General features: G+C 27.1%; 1 protein-coding gene across 1 annotated transcript; it reads right to left on the bottom strand.

The window, feature by feature from the left end:
- Window positions 1-63: 63 nt before the first annotated feature.
- LOC115707772 (cytochrome P450 CYP72A219) lies at window positions 64-7,473 on the bottom strand. Its single transcript, XM_030635828.2, has 5 exons — window positions 7,085-7,473; window positions 1,906-2,123; window positions 1,565-1,824; window positions 1,093-1,480; window positions 64-554 (listed from the first exon to the last, which is right to left on the bottom strand). The coding sequence occupies exons 1-5, from the start codon at window positions 7,365-7,367 to the stop codon at window positions 126-128; spliced, it is 1,578 nt and encodes a 525-aa protein (XP_030491688.2). The 5' UTR covers window positions 7,368-7,473; the 3' UTR covers window positions 64-125.
- Between the last annotated feature and the right edge of the window lie 10,462 nt (window positions 7,474-17,935).

Raw genomic sequence — 17,935 nt, 5'->3', positions numbered from 1 at the left:
TATGTTTAGTTATATAACATATAATAAATATGATAAATAGTTTAAGAAATTCATCACACAAAATAATCAAAAAACTATACATATATGAGTTCTCAAACATACACAATATTCACCTAGTTACAATGTTAATTACGTTTATGTATAATTAAGTGAGCACCATATTGTGGCTGAAGGGTAATAACAGTTGCAGGAGCATGAGCATAAGAGGGTGAAAATTCAAAAGTAAAGCGTTGTAGAATCAAGGCCATGGCCATTTTGGCTTCATTCAAAGCAAAATTTTGGCCTATGCAAATTCGAGGCCCCCAACCAAAGGGGAAAAAGGAAACTTGGCCCTTGGTGGCCTTAGAAACTCCTTCTGCAAACCTCTCTGGCTTGAACTCTTTGGCATCTTCTCCCCATAACTCGGTATCATAGTGAACAAGGATAGTTGGTAATAACACTTGTACTCCTGCTGGTAATGTCAAATTCCCAAGTTGTGTCTGCTTGTGCACTCTTCGAGCCAGAGAAATTACAGGCGGATAAAGCCTTAGAACTTCGTACAAAATCATAGTAACCTACATATATTTATATCCATGTAAAGATATATATCATAACAAAATAAGTAACATATGTATACCTATATTAAATATATGAGCACTGGTATTAAGTACTAGTAGTACCTAAAACTATGTAGATGTAACATTTTGTGATTGATTAGCACTATCCCATAAAATTTTTTATATAAAATTATATGAGACTCGATAATACTTAATTGTACCAATAATAATATTACACCTTAAAAATTAATAAACACCACTCACAGAGGGAGAATATATAAGATGAAAGAGCAAAATTGTAAAGAAATTAATTTGGGACTAATTATCAATCATAACTATATAAATGGCTTAACACTCTACTATGTTGAGAATCATGAGGTTCTATCTTAAAATTAATTGGTCATGAGTGGAGTAGCCTATATTCTTATATATAGCTCAATACCTTACCATTTATTCTATGTGAGACAATGTCCACAGTAGTCGAGCCTTTACATTTCTCTAAATAAATATATATATATATATATATATAAATATACATATATATATCTGTACTTACAACTTTGAGGTGTGCTAGTCCATCAAAATCCGGACTGTTATCACCAAAGACTTGCAAAACCTCGTCTCTAGCCCGAGCTTGCCAATGAGGAAACCTACTTAACATGATCATGGTCCAATTGAGTAAGACAGAGGTGGTCTCTTGGCCAGCAAAGTAAAACAACTTACATTCCTCAATTACATCTTTAATACTCATTCCAACATTCTTGTTGTTCCCATGTTCTTTAATTTCTTTGAAATTGGACTCCATTAGTATGCCTAACAAGTCATCGTTAGGAGCTTCTCCGGCTTTCATTGCCTTCTCTCTTTTATTGATCAATTCCTTTAAAAGAGTTTGCACTTGACAGTCAATTTGTTGCATCCTCCTGTTTAACTTAGTTGGCACAAATCTGCATATATAAAAAAGAGTTCGTCGTTTGTATTTTTATAATTAATAATAACAATGAAAATATATATATTGATTCATGTTGCACCTCCATCCGGGAATATAGACATTTTGTATAGCTTTAATAGCAAGTTCAGCTTGTTCTTTTTGGAGCTGGAAAAGGGTCTTAGCTTCCTCATAGCTACTCCCAAAAGCAGTTCTAGAAATGACATCTCCAGTCATATTTTCTAGGTAAGGCCACACATCTATCTCACCACATTCATTGTCACTTCCATTCTGCTTCACCATTAATTGCTCCCATTTCGTTAACATTTCATTGCAGCTTACATAGAATGCTGGAACCATATGCTGCAATTATACATAAAAATATTTATATTATATTATAAATAAATATATCAATAAAAAATGAATTTATATATATATATATACCTTTATCTTCTCCATATGGAAAGCTGGATTGATAATCTTTCTATGTTTGGCCCATTTGTGGCCATCATAATTTGCTAGACCCTTTACAAGCAACTCTATGAGTGGATTAGAATGTGGTTTGGGAAAATCACCTAACTTCATGAAAACGTCTTTTATGTTTTCTGGGTTTGCGATGAGTACTCTTGGTGTTGGTCCAAACCACATAAATGAATCTTTACCTGAATTAATATTGTTATTGGATTGATCATCAAACACTATGATATATTTATTAATTATAATTACTAATTATATATGTCCATTTCAAAAAAAACAAAAAAACTAATCATGTGAAATCGATCTAATTAGTTAAATAATTAGACCATCTCCAAGAATATGTAAATTTTGTACAAAAAGTAGATTTGTGATGTTTTTACATCAAATTTTACTATTGTGCTCCAATACATAATTGTAATTTTTAATGTAAAATTTAATATGTTATTTAATACTTACTTAATAATTTATTAAAAACCACTTGAGGCTAGCTAATTAAGTGACCATAGGAGGGTGCGTGTGTGTTGGAGGTCATGGTTCGAGTCCCAAATTATGTATTGTGTAATATATAAACGCTTATGTAAGCTTTTTGCATCATGATTTAGTACACTATTGGAGTAGACTTTTAACAAAATAAATTATATTTTACATTTGTATCACTTATTTGAATCTTCGATGCTATTATGTACGTGTGCAACCAATAATTTTAATATAACTAGCGTTATTTGTTCATTTGATATTTATTTAGGGTTAAGTTGAAAAATGCCTCTTTTATTAATCAATTAACTAAATTTGTCTCTAATTTTATATTTATTTGAAACATACCTCTTTTTATGTGTATTGTACCCAAAATACCCAGACATAAGAGAGTCACATGGAGCGTATCTTGAAATTACAGGGGCAAAATTGGTACAATGTTTAAAAAAAGAGGTAAAAATAATAGACTTTAAAAAAGAGGGTAAAAATGAAAGAGAACAACATAAAAAGGGTATAGAGTGTAATTTCCTCATTTATTTATATATACATCCAGGGCCGGCCCAAGCATTGGAAATTTAGGCAGTTTGGGCCATTGCATAAGGCTCTCATTCTTTTAAGGCTCGATTTTTTTTTTTTTTTTTTTTAAAAGAAAATGCCTATTTTTTTTTCCTATTATATATACATCAATAAAAAATTTATAATTGAAAATTTATGAACGAATCTTAAACAAAAAACTAATAGAATTGTAGTTTTAATGTATACAGTTTTTTTTTAAAGATCCTAATTTTAAAATTTTGTACAAGGCCCCCAAAACCCTTGGATCGACCCTACATGCATGTATACACCTTTCGATTAGCCTCCTTCTATCATACACACTCATTTATTTATCTATATATTTATAATTATAATTTACGGTGGGTAACATCCAATTCAATCTAATTGAACCGAACTGATCCAATCCAATCTATTTACAAAAAAAATGGATATCCAATTATAATTGGATTGGATTAGATACTAAAAGTTGAATTCTAATTGGATTTGATCGGTTATTGAATGTCAATCTTAAAATCTAAAAACCGATGCAATCCAAATACATTTATATATATTAAAAAATTATTTAAATTAATTTATATAATAAAAAATAAAAAAATATATATTAATTATATTTTTAGTGACTTTTTTTTTTGTCAAATTTGTAACACTTGGTTGTTCTATGTATTTATTTTCATGATTTTTTGTTATATTTTATTACTTAGAAATATTGTTGTTTTAGTTATTTCAAACATTTAGTTACATTACACGTGTAACAATAATATTTTTATGGAGTAGTAAACTTAAAAATTAATGGTGTTATTTTACGTATTTATTTTCATATTTTAAGTTAATATTAAAAATTAAGTTTGTAATTAGATATCCAATTAAAAAATTGATCCAATCCAATCAGCAATTAGATCAGATTGGATTGGATTTTGAGGTCTAATTGGATTGGATCGGATAATAATTTTTTAAATCCAATTACTAATTGAATTGGATCAGATGAGAAAAAAAAATATTAGATTGGATCGAATGCCCACCCCTAATTGAAACCATATCCTTTAATATGTTGAGATTATATTAATTAATCTTATATAAAAAAAAAATATAAGATATTATACATTTTTGTTTTTTATTTTTTTAATCACAAAATGAAAGTAAAATTTTTATTTTTAAAAATTTTGTTTTTAAGAAACAAAAATTTTATAAAACATGTTTTTGAAAAATATTTTCACTTTTCTATTTTTAAAAACAGAAAATTGATTAAAAAAGTGTTAACAAACGCCACTTAAGTAAATATTATCGTTATACTTAGAGCATCTCCAATAATAGCATCCTTTAAGGATATTAAAAATTTACGCATCATATAGAAATATAATATTTTATTTTATCTCTCTTCCACATCATTTTTGGTACTCTTTCTTTTAAAAATATTTCAATGTATAGCACTCTTTAAAAATGTTATAATTATAATTTCACACATTATTATTTTATATATTCTAATTTTTAGCTACAATAACTTTTTAGTTTTAATTTTTTTATTAAAAATTAATGAATAGCATTAATCCTACAGCATAGCATCCATGTAAATTTTTAAAATGACATCATCCTCTCTCCAATGGTATAGCATCTCAATGTTTTGCCACATAATATGTCCATCTCACCAAACATCTTTTAAAATTTTATCATTGGAGATACTCTTATGGCCGCGTTATAATATTAATTAAAATAAGAATCTAATTTCTTAGAAATTAATTGAAACTTAAAAAAAATATATGAATGTGTGTGTATACACAATGGCGGAGGCAGTCAAATATTTTAGTGAGGGTAAAAAAAATTAAAGTATTAATAAAAAATATAAAAATAAATATATGTAAAAATAAAAGTAAAAAATATAAATTTTCTAAGAATACAAATAAGAATATATGTGTTAAAAAATAATAAAGTATAAATTTTATAGGGACAAATATAAAAATACTTAAGAACATAAATAAAAAAAAAATTATTTTTATAAGATCAAAATACAAAATATTCAAAAAAAAAAAATATATAAACAAAAAGTTAAAAGGAGCAAATGACCCCACACCCCCTCCCTTTCTTTGGCCAGTGTGTATGAAGGACCACTATATACATAGTGACGTGAATATTTTTGTATCAGATGAACCCAGTGACAAGTTTGCCTTGTGCAGCTTAATTATTATAAAAAAAATTATTTATATTATTTTAAATAAAAATTATTTTCAATTTTAATAAATTTATTTAATTTTGGAGGGATTTAAGTATTATAAAAAATATACATGAGGGCTTTTTTTTATTATTGTGGTGTATAACTATCAACTTTAAAAATTTCTTTTATACTTTCTCAATTGGAATTTTCGTTTTTCAGTGGGGCCGGGGCTTTAAGCTTGCCAGTGAGTCCGTCCCCATTGTGAACCAGCTATTTCAAAAGACTGACATATATATCACTGGATATATATATATATATTTTGAATACATATATAACATGTTTTTTATGTTAATTAATTAATGTTTAAGAATATGCTTATTGTAATAACTAACGCTTGATAATTCCAGGATGCAACTGGACTTTCTATATTAAAAGAAAAATATATATTTTCTACAACTCCTAAATAGAAAAAATTACTTCACATATAAATATAGATTCTGCATGCGTGTAACTTCCTTTATGATAAACACAATAATTAAGTAAACTCTTTAAAAGAAAAAATATATAAAAGAAGGAGAGCTGAAGTGACAGTGTAATGTTTCATGTTTGTATATAATATATGGTAATAATTTATAGCTAGAAGTAAGATATAGGCAGGCAATACGTTTTTAATTTGGACCATATATAAATCAGAGGTAGTCAGGAACACAGATAACACAGGTAATCCAAGTAGCACTAAAAACATGTTTAGCTTGAAAAGATAATAAATGAAAAGATAAGATAATTAAGTAACTGTGTGTATCAAATTAACCTGTGCACGTATAAATTTAATGGCAAGTCATTTTTAACATGTCAGATCTATCTTAAACAAAAATGACTAATTTATTAAAGTTGTTACCATATTATAAGTGTGTTAAATATATATATATATGGAAGAGGTTTCAATGGTTACATTTTTATTGTAACCATCATGGTTACATTTTTTTAAGCCATTGGATTACTATTAAATGGTTGTGATTAATTTGGAAATTAAATAAAAATAAATAATAAATAACTTGTAACCTGAAAGTAACCTAATCATTTATTTCCTTATAAAACTTTAATTAAGATTAATTATATTTTAAAATTAAATTAATTATAATTATTAATTAATTTTTTACAATTTATTACTATATAAGGATCTTTTAGCAATTTATTTTTTTTTATACTTAAATTATTTAAAATTTTATAGCAAAACTTTTTATAATTTAAAATTATACACATATAATTTCATAATTTAAATTTTATTATACTTGTAATCTTAATTTTAAATTATTACACTTAATTATTTAATTTTTTTTATTTAAATATTTAAAAAGTAAAAAATAAAATAAGTTGAAGGATTTTTTAGAAAAAAAATGGATGCACTTGTTATCGATTGATTAGCTTGAGGCCTCATACTTAGTTCATATAATTGTAACAAAATAATTAAATATCATTTAAAAATAATTAATTATTTGAAAATTTATTATAAGAAGAGAATTTTAATTTGTGTCAAAAGAAGTTTAATTTTTGTAAAAAAAATAAATTTTATTGTAAATGTTATAATTAAATGGCTTAATTATTAAAATAATTCAAGTAAGGATTTAAATATAAATATTAATTGCTAAAAGAGGTCTTTTTAAATATTTAATTAATTTTTTTAAGAAAATAGTTAATTATAATTAAATAATTCTAAAAAAGGAATGTCTATTTAATTAATTATTTTAAGAAAATAATTAATTATAATTAATTAAATCTAAAAAAGGAAAGTCTACCTATTAGTAACCTGCTATTACAGGTTAAAGAAAAATGTAACCATATGGTTACAATAAAAATGTAACCATTGAATAGTCACCCATATATATATATCATTACTCATATATATATTTGTCTAGCTTGAAAAATATTGTAAACATTTATATTATAGTAATCATAATTAAATAAACATACCATAATTGTTGACTGTGTCAAGGACAAAAGGGAAAATCCGTGGAACGACATCGTCTGAGAGATTGATGGATTTGGACCTTGCCTCTTTGATCATCTTAAAGCTCTCTCTCAAGTCTCCAAACAGAAATCTGTAAGGGGTGCCCTTAAGACCTTGCTTTCTAAGGCACTTTTCAAGCCTTTTAGGTCTAAACCATACCCAGTTCGCAGCTCTCAAAATCCATGTCACAGTTATGACTATGCCAAGTAATTTAGTACATAGTGAACAAACAGAGGAGACCTCCATTTCTTTTCTGCTTTTTTTACTTTTTTTGGTGAGACTACTTATTATTGATGAAGATATGTGGGTATTTATTTATTCGTAAGAGAGAGAGAGAGAGAGAGAGAGAGAGAGAGAGAGAGAGAGAGAGAGAGAGAGAGAGAGAGAGAGAGAGAGAGAGAGAGAGAAAGAAACTGAGTGGTTGGAGAAAAGAGAGAGAAAGAGAGAGTTAATAATTTTTTTCAACAATGTATTAACGTACAACTATAAAAGAAAACGACGTTAATCAAAAAAAAAAAAAAAAAATAAAACGACAACATGATATTACATGATCATTGATAAGGGTGAGGCGAAAAGATGAGAAGAACAATACGAGTTTTCTTCTGGTCATAATTCGTTGCCATCTGTCATGTACGTCGTGGCCTTAGTATTGTAAACAGGAGAATTGCATCTCTAACTAGACAACATTTATAATTAAATGTCGAAACTAATATATTATCCTATAAATTTACATAAAATTTAACACATTTTACTATAAAAAAATATTTTCAAAGTTGATCACTCTAAAATTTATTAACTATAATCTTACATCACATTAAATAAGATAGAGTGATTCTACAATAAACCCCTTTAAAAGGGATGTACTGATACACCCTTGACTTGTTTCGGCATTCAGAAAATTTTTTTAGCTTAATTTTTTTTCATATTCATGTACGTTATAACTATTCAAGATAACCTACAAAATTTTGAGAAATTTCGATTAATTTACAATATAAAAATAATGTTCAAACAGTCTATTTTACACGCTTATAAAATAAAATAGTCACGCGTACAATACACTGTTTGAACGTAGTTTTTGGCGTGTTAAACATTTCCAAATTTCTTAAAATTTTGCAGGATGTCTTAAATAACTATAACGTATATGACCATGAGAAAAAATTTGACTAAAAAATTATTTCGGGTGCTAAAACAGATAAGGGTGCATCAATGTATCCATTTTAAGGGGTGCGTTATAGAATTTCCCAATAAGATAAATAGTAGTACAAGTACCTATTCAAATATCAATATTTATTTTTAGAAATATAAATATCAATATTAGTAAAATTATAATTTTCCTCTCATTTTATCAATACACTCTATTTTAAATTTATTAAACAAAATTAAAAGTAATTAATTCTACATATTTATATTTAGACCCAATAATTTAAAATTTAGGTCATATATACCTTATTAAATAATATGTACTCCACGTTTTGTGAACAAACATAAATATATATTATCCTATAGTATATCTAATTTTTTTAGATAAAGTGATTAAGATCACTTATGAATTTACGATGTAGACATCCACCACCGATGCTAGAACCTCCTCGAATCAGGATAGCTCATCGTCTAATCGCAGAGCATACTTTGCCAAGCCATGGGCCGCTAAATTCTCAGAGCGAGCCACATGGGACAAAACTACCCCCAGATTTTTAGACAATAAAGCTATAACATCTTCAAACAACGCTCCTAACTCGTTGAAATACATCTTCCTGTTGTTGATAGCCGTCACCAAAGCTAACAAATCTGCATAAACTACATGAATTGGAAGACTACACATATGAGCCCAATTGAGTCCAACCAACATGGTTAAAGTTTCAGCCTGTAACACTGAAATTTCACCTGAAAATACTCAGAACACCAAAAAAAATATTTATAATTAGAAAATTATCAAACTGATCAAAATCAATCAAACACCAAAACTAAACAACTAGATCCCCTATAAAATTACTAGAAGTAGCCAAAGGGAATACCCTTTGGCTAGTAGCAACTAAACTCTTTTATTTTACTTCATAATCGTCTAAGGATCACTATCCTTTACTAAAACCCTAAGACCTAAAAAAGATTTTGATATGTAATCTAATAACAACAAATAAACCCTGCAATGCTCCCATAACTTAGGATATCAAAAAATTTCATTTAGAAATAAACAAAATAATAAAATAAGCAACGAATAATATTTTTAACGTACCCACTATGATTAATCTTTGAGGGGTTTGCTCAATGCAGCATAGACTATATTATCTTCTGACAATATAACAACACATAATCCAACTAAGCTCGTGGTGCTCAGTACCGCAAAAAATTTCCTTTAAAAACTTTTATTTTTCATGAAAACATGGAACAATTAATCATGTTACTCTAAATAATTAGGCTCAACCTATAAAAATAAGCGCAGAAGCCTTGAAAGGCATCAAAGCCGATAAAATTGTGGCGCAACAAATCTTCACAATGTATAAAATATTAATTTGTTAACTATTTGACTAATAATAATTGCTTACAATTAAAAAATAATAATAGAAATAAATATATAGACTATTATAACTTAATTTAAAACTAAAACGAAAGAAAATAAATATAATAATAGGAAGAGGTTTCAATGGTTACATTTTTATTGTAATCATCATGGTTACATTTTTTTAAGTCATTGGATTACTATTGAATGGTTGTGATTAATTTAGAAATTAAATAAAAATAAATAATAAATAACTTGTAACCTGAAAGTAACCTAATCATTTATTTCCTTATAAAACTTTAATTAAGATTAATTATATTTTAGAATTAAATTAATTATAATTATTAATTAATTTTTTGCAATTTATTACTATATAAGGATCTTTTAGCAATTTATTTTTTTTATACTTAAATTATTTAAAATTTTATAGCAAAACTTTTTATAATTTAAAATTATACACATATAATTTGATAATTTAAATTTTATTATACTTGTAATCTTAATTTTAAATTATTTCACTTAATTATTTATTTTTTTATTTAAATATTTAAAAAGTAAAAAATAAAATAAGTTGAAGGATTTTTTAGAAAAAAAAATGGCTGCACTTGTTATCGATTGATTAGCTTGAGGCCTCATACTTAGTTCATATAATTGTAACAAAATAATTAAATATCATGTAAAAATAATTAATTATTTGAAAATTTATTATAAGAAGAACATTGTAATTTGTGTCAAAAGAAGTTTAATTTTTGTAAAAAAAAATAAATTTTATTGTAAATATTATAATTAAAGGACTTAATTATTAAAATAATTCAAGTAAGGATTTAAATATAAATATTAATTGCTAAAAGAGGTCTTGTTGAATATTTAATTAATTATTTTAAGAAAATAGTTAATTATAATTAATTAATTCTAAAAAAGGAATGTCTACTATTTAATTAATTATTTTTAAAAAAATAGTTAATTATAATTAATTAATTCTAAAAAAGGAAAGTCTACCTATTAGTAACCTGCTATTACAGGTCAAAGAAAAATGTAACCATATGGTTACAATAAAAATGTAACCATTGAATAGTCACCCATAATAATAATATAGTAAAGTATAAAAATATTATTAATAAAATCACGTAATTAATTAATGGACTTAATAAATGTTGTTTCAAACCACCAAATTAAAATATCTTTATAAAATACATTATGTGCATATAAATTAATAAATAATTAATAAGATTATCAAATCTAATAAAACTCCTAAAATAAGGCTCAAAATCTATAACATATCTAATTTAATATAAGATATTGTATAATTTTTATTTGATTATTTGAAAAGTATATATAGAAATTGAATCAAGAATAAACTAAGCAGTTTTAATTTAGATATTTTTCTCTCACTATCATTTATTTCCAACCCAACAACTAATTTGTTTTTTGTCTCTTTTCTTTTCCCTCCCTTTTTCTCCTCAACAAATTTAGTAACATTCAAAACAAATGAAATCAGCAATGACGCATGTGATCAATGTAGGAATAGGCTTTGCCTGCTGTTATTTATAATTTTTTTAAAAATTTATATAAAAAAATTATGTATGCAATTTAACTAAAATTGATATTATATAAGCTCACTTGTTGGCTAAGTTTATTCTTACGGTGAATAGTGAATGTATTTGGTTAGAGAAAATTCCACCTCCACTTATAATTGTTATATGTAATTTGTTTTCAAGTTAATATTAGTGGGAAATTCTATTATGCACCATCTTAAAAGGGATACACTGATACATCTCTATCTGTTTTAGTATCTGAAATAATTTTTTAGTCAAATTTTTTCTTATGGTCATGTAAATTATACTTATTTAAGACATCCTGCAAAATTTTAAGAGGTTCAGAAAATTTTAACACGTCGAAAATTGCGTTCAAGTAGTGTGTTTCACGCGTGACTATTTTATTTTATACGCGTGTAAAATAGACTGTTTGAACATTGTTTTCTATATTATAAATTATTCCAAATTTCTTAAAATTTTGTAGGATATCTTAAATAGCTATAACGTACATGAATATAAAAAAAATTAGACTAAAAAATTTTTCTGGAGGCCGAAACAAGTAGAGGGTGCATCAATACATCCATTTTAAGGGGGTGCATTGTAGAATCACCCAATATTAGTCTTTTCTCAAAAAAAAAAAAAGTTAAAATATAATATTTTTTAATCCTTTTTAGTTATATAAAAATTTTACGATTAACAAAAATAATTTATAATAATAAAAAAAAACCTCACATTAAGTTATGCATTATAATTAAATAAATCTTCACTTTTTCTTAATTTACACTTAAAAAATATGATTTTTTTTAATAAGCTAAATATTAATAATAACTTACTTTCAAATAATTAAAAATGTCATTTTATAATCATTAAAATTTATATTTTATCTTACAAAATTAATACATTAACAATTTTGTACTAAATCAAAGGTTTATATTTTGATAATAACATAATTTTTTCCGAATATTAAAAATAATATAATTTTATCATCATTTAAATTTATATATTTTGCCTTAAAAATATTATACAATTTCAGTTTGAAACATTACCTAACATATTTATTATTTATTTTTTAAAAATAAATATATAAATAATCAATAATAACAAACGTTTATATTTGACCTAGAGTGGAGGCAAAATATAGTCTTTCACATGCTATTATTTGATATATCAATTGTAAATGATTATTATATCATTTGCTTTAATTATTGTTACTTTTTTTTAAATGCTCAATTTTATGAATTAAAGTTAAAACAAAAGATTAAATATTTCATGAAAAGGAAAAAAAATAATTAAATAACATTCCATAATGAAACACCACCACTCACAGTTTAATTACAATGTATATGATGCAATTTAATTTAATTTTATCAAATTACTAATACTATAATTAATGATCTTGTATTATCAAACAATAATAATATATAATAAAATTACAATATTATTTATATAATATAAAAGCCTATTATTATTATATATTAATTAAATGGCTAATCTATTTTTATCGTTAATTAAGAATTTCTATAACAACTTTCTATTATGCAGACCTTTCATATTCCTTATCCTAATAGCATTAATTAAAAAAAATGGAATAAATAAAGTTGTCATGTATACAAAAGAGACACTCCATGGTAAATTATATTCTTTATAATAACTTTTGAAATTCCATAACATATCTAAATAAATTTAAATACTTAATCCATAATATTTAAATAAATCAAGAGACATAATTGTATTGCACACACTAAATAACAAACATGTCTTTTGAATTTTCTATGAGAACTAAAAATATTGGTGCAATTAATAATGATGATAAAAATAACAAAAATATTAAATAAATAAGAGAATGGAGAAAAAATTAAAAAATAAATAAATAATAATTCATAATCTTATTATTAAATAAAAAGAATACTATTAATATTAACAAAGAATACTATTAATTTACCGAGGACATTTCAACTTCTAACGAGGACTTTTGTCCTCGTTAGAGACCCTGTTTTTTGTAGTGAACAAAATGAATTAAAAACATGTAACACAAATAATAATAGAATAAGTTAAAAAAAAAATAATGTAATGAATAAACAAAATAGAGAAAATATTAATCTTATGATGGAGTACTATTACTGAATGATAAAAAAAAACTGAAAAAAAATAATATTAATTAAATATCTTATATAAATTATTATATCTTCTTATTTTGCCCACTCAATTTTAAGTGAATAATTATTATTACTGATAATTAATAATTAAAATAAAAGCATAAGTAAAATAACTTAGTTTTAAAAAATCACAAAAAAAAAAAAAGAAAAATAACAATTCTCAAAATATAAAATGTCTTCTCACCTCTTAATTGTATCTATAAATATAATTATATCACATATTAAAATAAATGAGTCAACCTAATTAATTAAAAATATACATATATACATATAATATTATGGATATTTAAAGTATCATGAAATAGAGAATATATAATCAAACAAAAATAGAAATTAGAAAATAAATAATTTAGAGATATAATTGTATAAGAAAAAAAAACATTATAGAGGGATAGTTTTTTAATATAAATTCAAAAATAACTATATATATTATTTTATTATTAATATATTTATTATATTTTGTTTTGTGATATTTTATTGACAAATAAAAAAATTGGTCTACACAACAAAATTAAATTATAAAAATAATAATAATAATAATAATAATAATAATAATAATAATAATAATAATAATAATAATAATAATAATAATAATAATAAAGAGCATAGGCAATAAAAAAAATAAGAGTATATATATTAGAATTAGTATGACATGCATAACATATTATGTTTGTAAGAGAGAAGAATAGTGATAAGAAAAATAAGAAAGAATTGATATATAATTTTACTTATAGATCACTATATAAATAAAATTTAAAATCTAATATTTTTATATAATTCATAGAAAGACATTACAAAGAAGAAAAAAAAGAAGAAAGTAATTATACCAGATCATATATGTATCTTTGTATTTAACTTGTTATGTGTGGTGAATCCTCACCCTCAAAACAAGTTGTTACAGCAGTAACAATGTTCAAGAAACACAAATCAAAATTAAAACCAATCACAAAACCAAAACTTGAACTTAATTGAAATAAGACAAAGAAAACTTAACTCAATAATGGATCTTTATTGAATAGGAATAGTCAGTAGTACACAATAGATTGAGCCCAAGATTACAACTCAACACAGTAAGTAATTACAAAAAAATGCCTCACATTGAGGGAAATCACTTCAAGAGTGATACTCCCTTTTTACATCCCTCCACACACACTCACTATGATCTTGGACTCTCTCTCTCTAAACTGAATCTAAAGTATGAGCTTTGGAGATTAGAGATCAGAACTCTCAACTCAGACCTCTCTGTTTAGAATAAAGGAACCCCTATATATAGTTGTTGGTGGGTCCCCTTTAAGTTGGTATTAAACCCAACTGTCATAAATTGCAGCAGCTTTCTTCAGATTCATCTGATAGGCAAATAGATGGACATACTGACTTGAGAGGTTAAGTGAGTTTATGTAACGCCCTAAATAATTAGGCACGCTACCCAAAATGATTATGAAACCCTAATCCCCTAACCGGGATTACTAATTAAAAACAGCGCAAAATTTAAACTTTTATATTAAACAGACTGAAAATAAACTTGTAATATATTTAAACTTTTTCAAACATAGTTGGGATCCCAAAAATATTTACAAAATTATTACAAGTTCTTTCTTACTAGCCGACCTAAGCGGCAAAACAGAATACAAAAGTCAACACTGTTAGACCCATAACCCGCTTGGTCTGAAGTGGCATGAACATGTACATTCTTCGCCCTGCTCCTGAAACTCATGGCTGATCAGCTAATGCCTTACCCTTTCCCCGCACAAGAGAGCACCCGTGAGCCAAGCCCAAGAAGACAATATAAATCATAACAAATATATTATGCTCATTCACATATGTCTGTATAGCACAGACCTGATCATTATTTCATCATGCCCATTTATGTCTACGTGGCGTAGACCTATGTGTTGCGCTCACACATCTAATTAAATCTACATGACGTAGACCCACGTGTTACTCTCACACGTCTAAATACATTAAGGCCTTAGAAGTGGTTCATCTCGGTTATGAGTACCGAGTCCAACCTGATTATGCCTTGAGCGCATAATCCTTAAATCTCATTTCAATTAACATGGCATGGCATTTATACACATATATCACTAGGGTAATAACCCTAGGCTATTAGACCGTTCCTATTAGGGTAATAACCCTAATCCCGGTTACTTAAACATTCATGCATATCATTCTCAACATAAGTGCCACTGCGCATACTCTACGTGCTAATCACTGTCTTACCTGTTGTCCCGCAATAGTAGAGATTCCAAATCCCCGGGTGCTCCTGACCAGGTGCCGGTAATCCTAGTCACACACAATCCGGGATTTTCACAAATAGGGTTAACCCCTGATTTCACATTCATAAAATAAATTCATGGCATTTCAAATACATATAATCACATAGAGCTCGAAAAGAGCTTTCCAACGGTATAAAGAACGTCCCAAACGGAGTCCCGAGTCAAAAGTTATGGCCAAAACAAAATTGAGAAAAACAGAATTTCTCCTTTGCCCGGATCCAGTCGCGACGGCCGAAAATCCCGTCGCAACGACTGGGTTTAGAACACCCCAAAACTCAATTTTTAAGGTCTTAAACATGTTAATTTTCCATAACTTCGAACCTCAATCGTACCATACCCAAAATTAACTTCTTACAGTTAAAAAAACAACACAACAAACATCAATTCTAACATTAATCAACAACACCCAACCAAAGCTCCAAAGCTTGAGCAAAATCAACAAAATTCCATTAACAAGAACTTGAACTCCAACTTCAAACAATAAATTTCAGAGCTCAACACCAGAAAATTACACTAATCAAATCCTCTAATTTCTGTCCAAACCTAACCCAAACAAACATATGAATTTAAAGCTTAAAGCATGCTCAAGACAACCCCACCAACCAAGAACATGCATCACAAATTCAATACCACAACCACAAAATATTTTCATGCTTTTCAACAAATAATTTCAGCAATAAATCTCAGATTAAAACCAGAGAAAGTTACCTCAAACTCAATCCAAGAACAAGCTCAAAAATCTACAAACTCAAAGCTTCAATTCAAGGCCAAATCCAAGCAATTTCTTCAAAAATCAAAATTGAAAAAGAAAAGGGTTTGAGAGAGGGGGGGGGTCGGCCAAGAGAGTTACAACCAGAAAATTCCATTTTCTTTTTCATTTTTGTCAAAAATGCCATTTCACACACTTATCTCATAAAGCCAAATTACTAAAATGCCATTAGGGCCATATAACTTCCACTTTAAACATACAAGGGCAAAAATGGCATTAACACACAATTTCAAACCCAATTAAATTTCAGATTATCAAATATCAATTAAAATGCCAATTAATTCAATCTAATTTTCATTTCGGGCCCGAACCCGGTTCTGCCCGAAATACCCGGTTGTGACTATACCGCGCCAACCTGTCAGAACACACCTGAAAAGACAACACAGGCATATTATATAATAATATAGTTCTATTAAGCACGTAATTAACTTAATTTCATCAATTTACCCTTCTCGGGTCATAATTACCAAAATGCCCCTGGCTCACCAACGGAGTCTTAACATGTTAAATTCATATAATTTCACATATGTTGAACTATATAATAATATAATTCCTCAATTAACTCATAATTATCTAGTTAGGGTTTTGCTAATCCTTTTCTTAATCCCGGGTATTACAATTTAATCCCAACAGTTCCACCTGATTAGAGTCACTTAATCTCTAATCCAATGAAATAAATGAGGACATCAAATGTCCTGAATGCTCAACAAGTTTAGACAGTGCCTAAACTTGTCTCTAGTTACACTTTTGGTGAAAATATCTGCATGGTTATCATGTGTGCTTATTTTCTTCACTTGCACCTTCTTGGATGACACATTATCCCTTATGAAGTGTAACTTGATATCAATGTGCTTTGACCTCTCATGGAACATTGGATTTTTCATGAGATGTAAAGCACTTTGATTGTCACAATAAACTGTGATATCCTCAGATTTGAAACCTAACTCCTCTGTCAACCCCTTAAGCCATATAGCCTCCTTGATGGCTTCTGTAGCAGCCATGTATTCAGCTTCTGTAGATGACAAGGCTACTACTTTCTGTAGGTTAGATTTCCAGCTGATGCAGCCCCTAAGAGTAGTGAACACAAACCCTGTTAGGCTCCTTCTAGTGTCTAGGTTTGCTGCAAAATCTGAGTCCATAAAACCAGTGATTTCTTCCTTGTACTGGATCTCCTTACTGAACACAATACCATTGTCCAGAGTACCCTTTAGGTACCTCATTGTCCATTTCAGTGCTTCCCAATGTTCAGGGCCTGGGTCTGAAATGTACCTACTTAGCACACTCATGGCATGAGCTAAGTCAGGTCTTGAACACACCATGGAGTACATGAGACTCCCAACACAACTTGCATAGGGAACATTGCTCATCTTGGCTCTTTCTGCATCTGTTTTTGGTGACTGAGATGCAGACAACTTAAAGTGTTGAGCAAGTGGTGTTGCAACAGGTTTGCACTTGTCCATGCCAAACTTGTTCAATACTTTCTTCAGGTAGGCAGCTTGAGAAAGTACCATCATGCCAGGTCTAGATCTCTTTATGTCTATCCCAAGAATTCTCTTTGCTTTGCCCAGATCTTTCATCTCA

This window comes from Cannabis sativa, chromosome 1, assembly GCF_029168945.1.
Source record: "Cannabis sativa cultivar Pink pepper isolate KNU-18-1 chromosome 1, ASM2916894v1, whole genome shotgun sequence".
NCBI lineage: Eukaryota > Viridiplantae > Streptophyta > Magnoliopsida > Rosales > Cannabaceae > Cannabis > Cannabis sativa.
The sequence above is the reverse complement of the archived record's forward strand: the minus strand, read 5'-3'. Positions and strand labels throughout refer to the sequence as shown.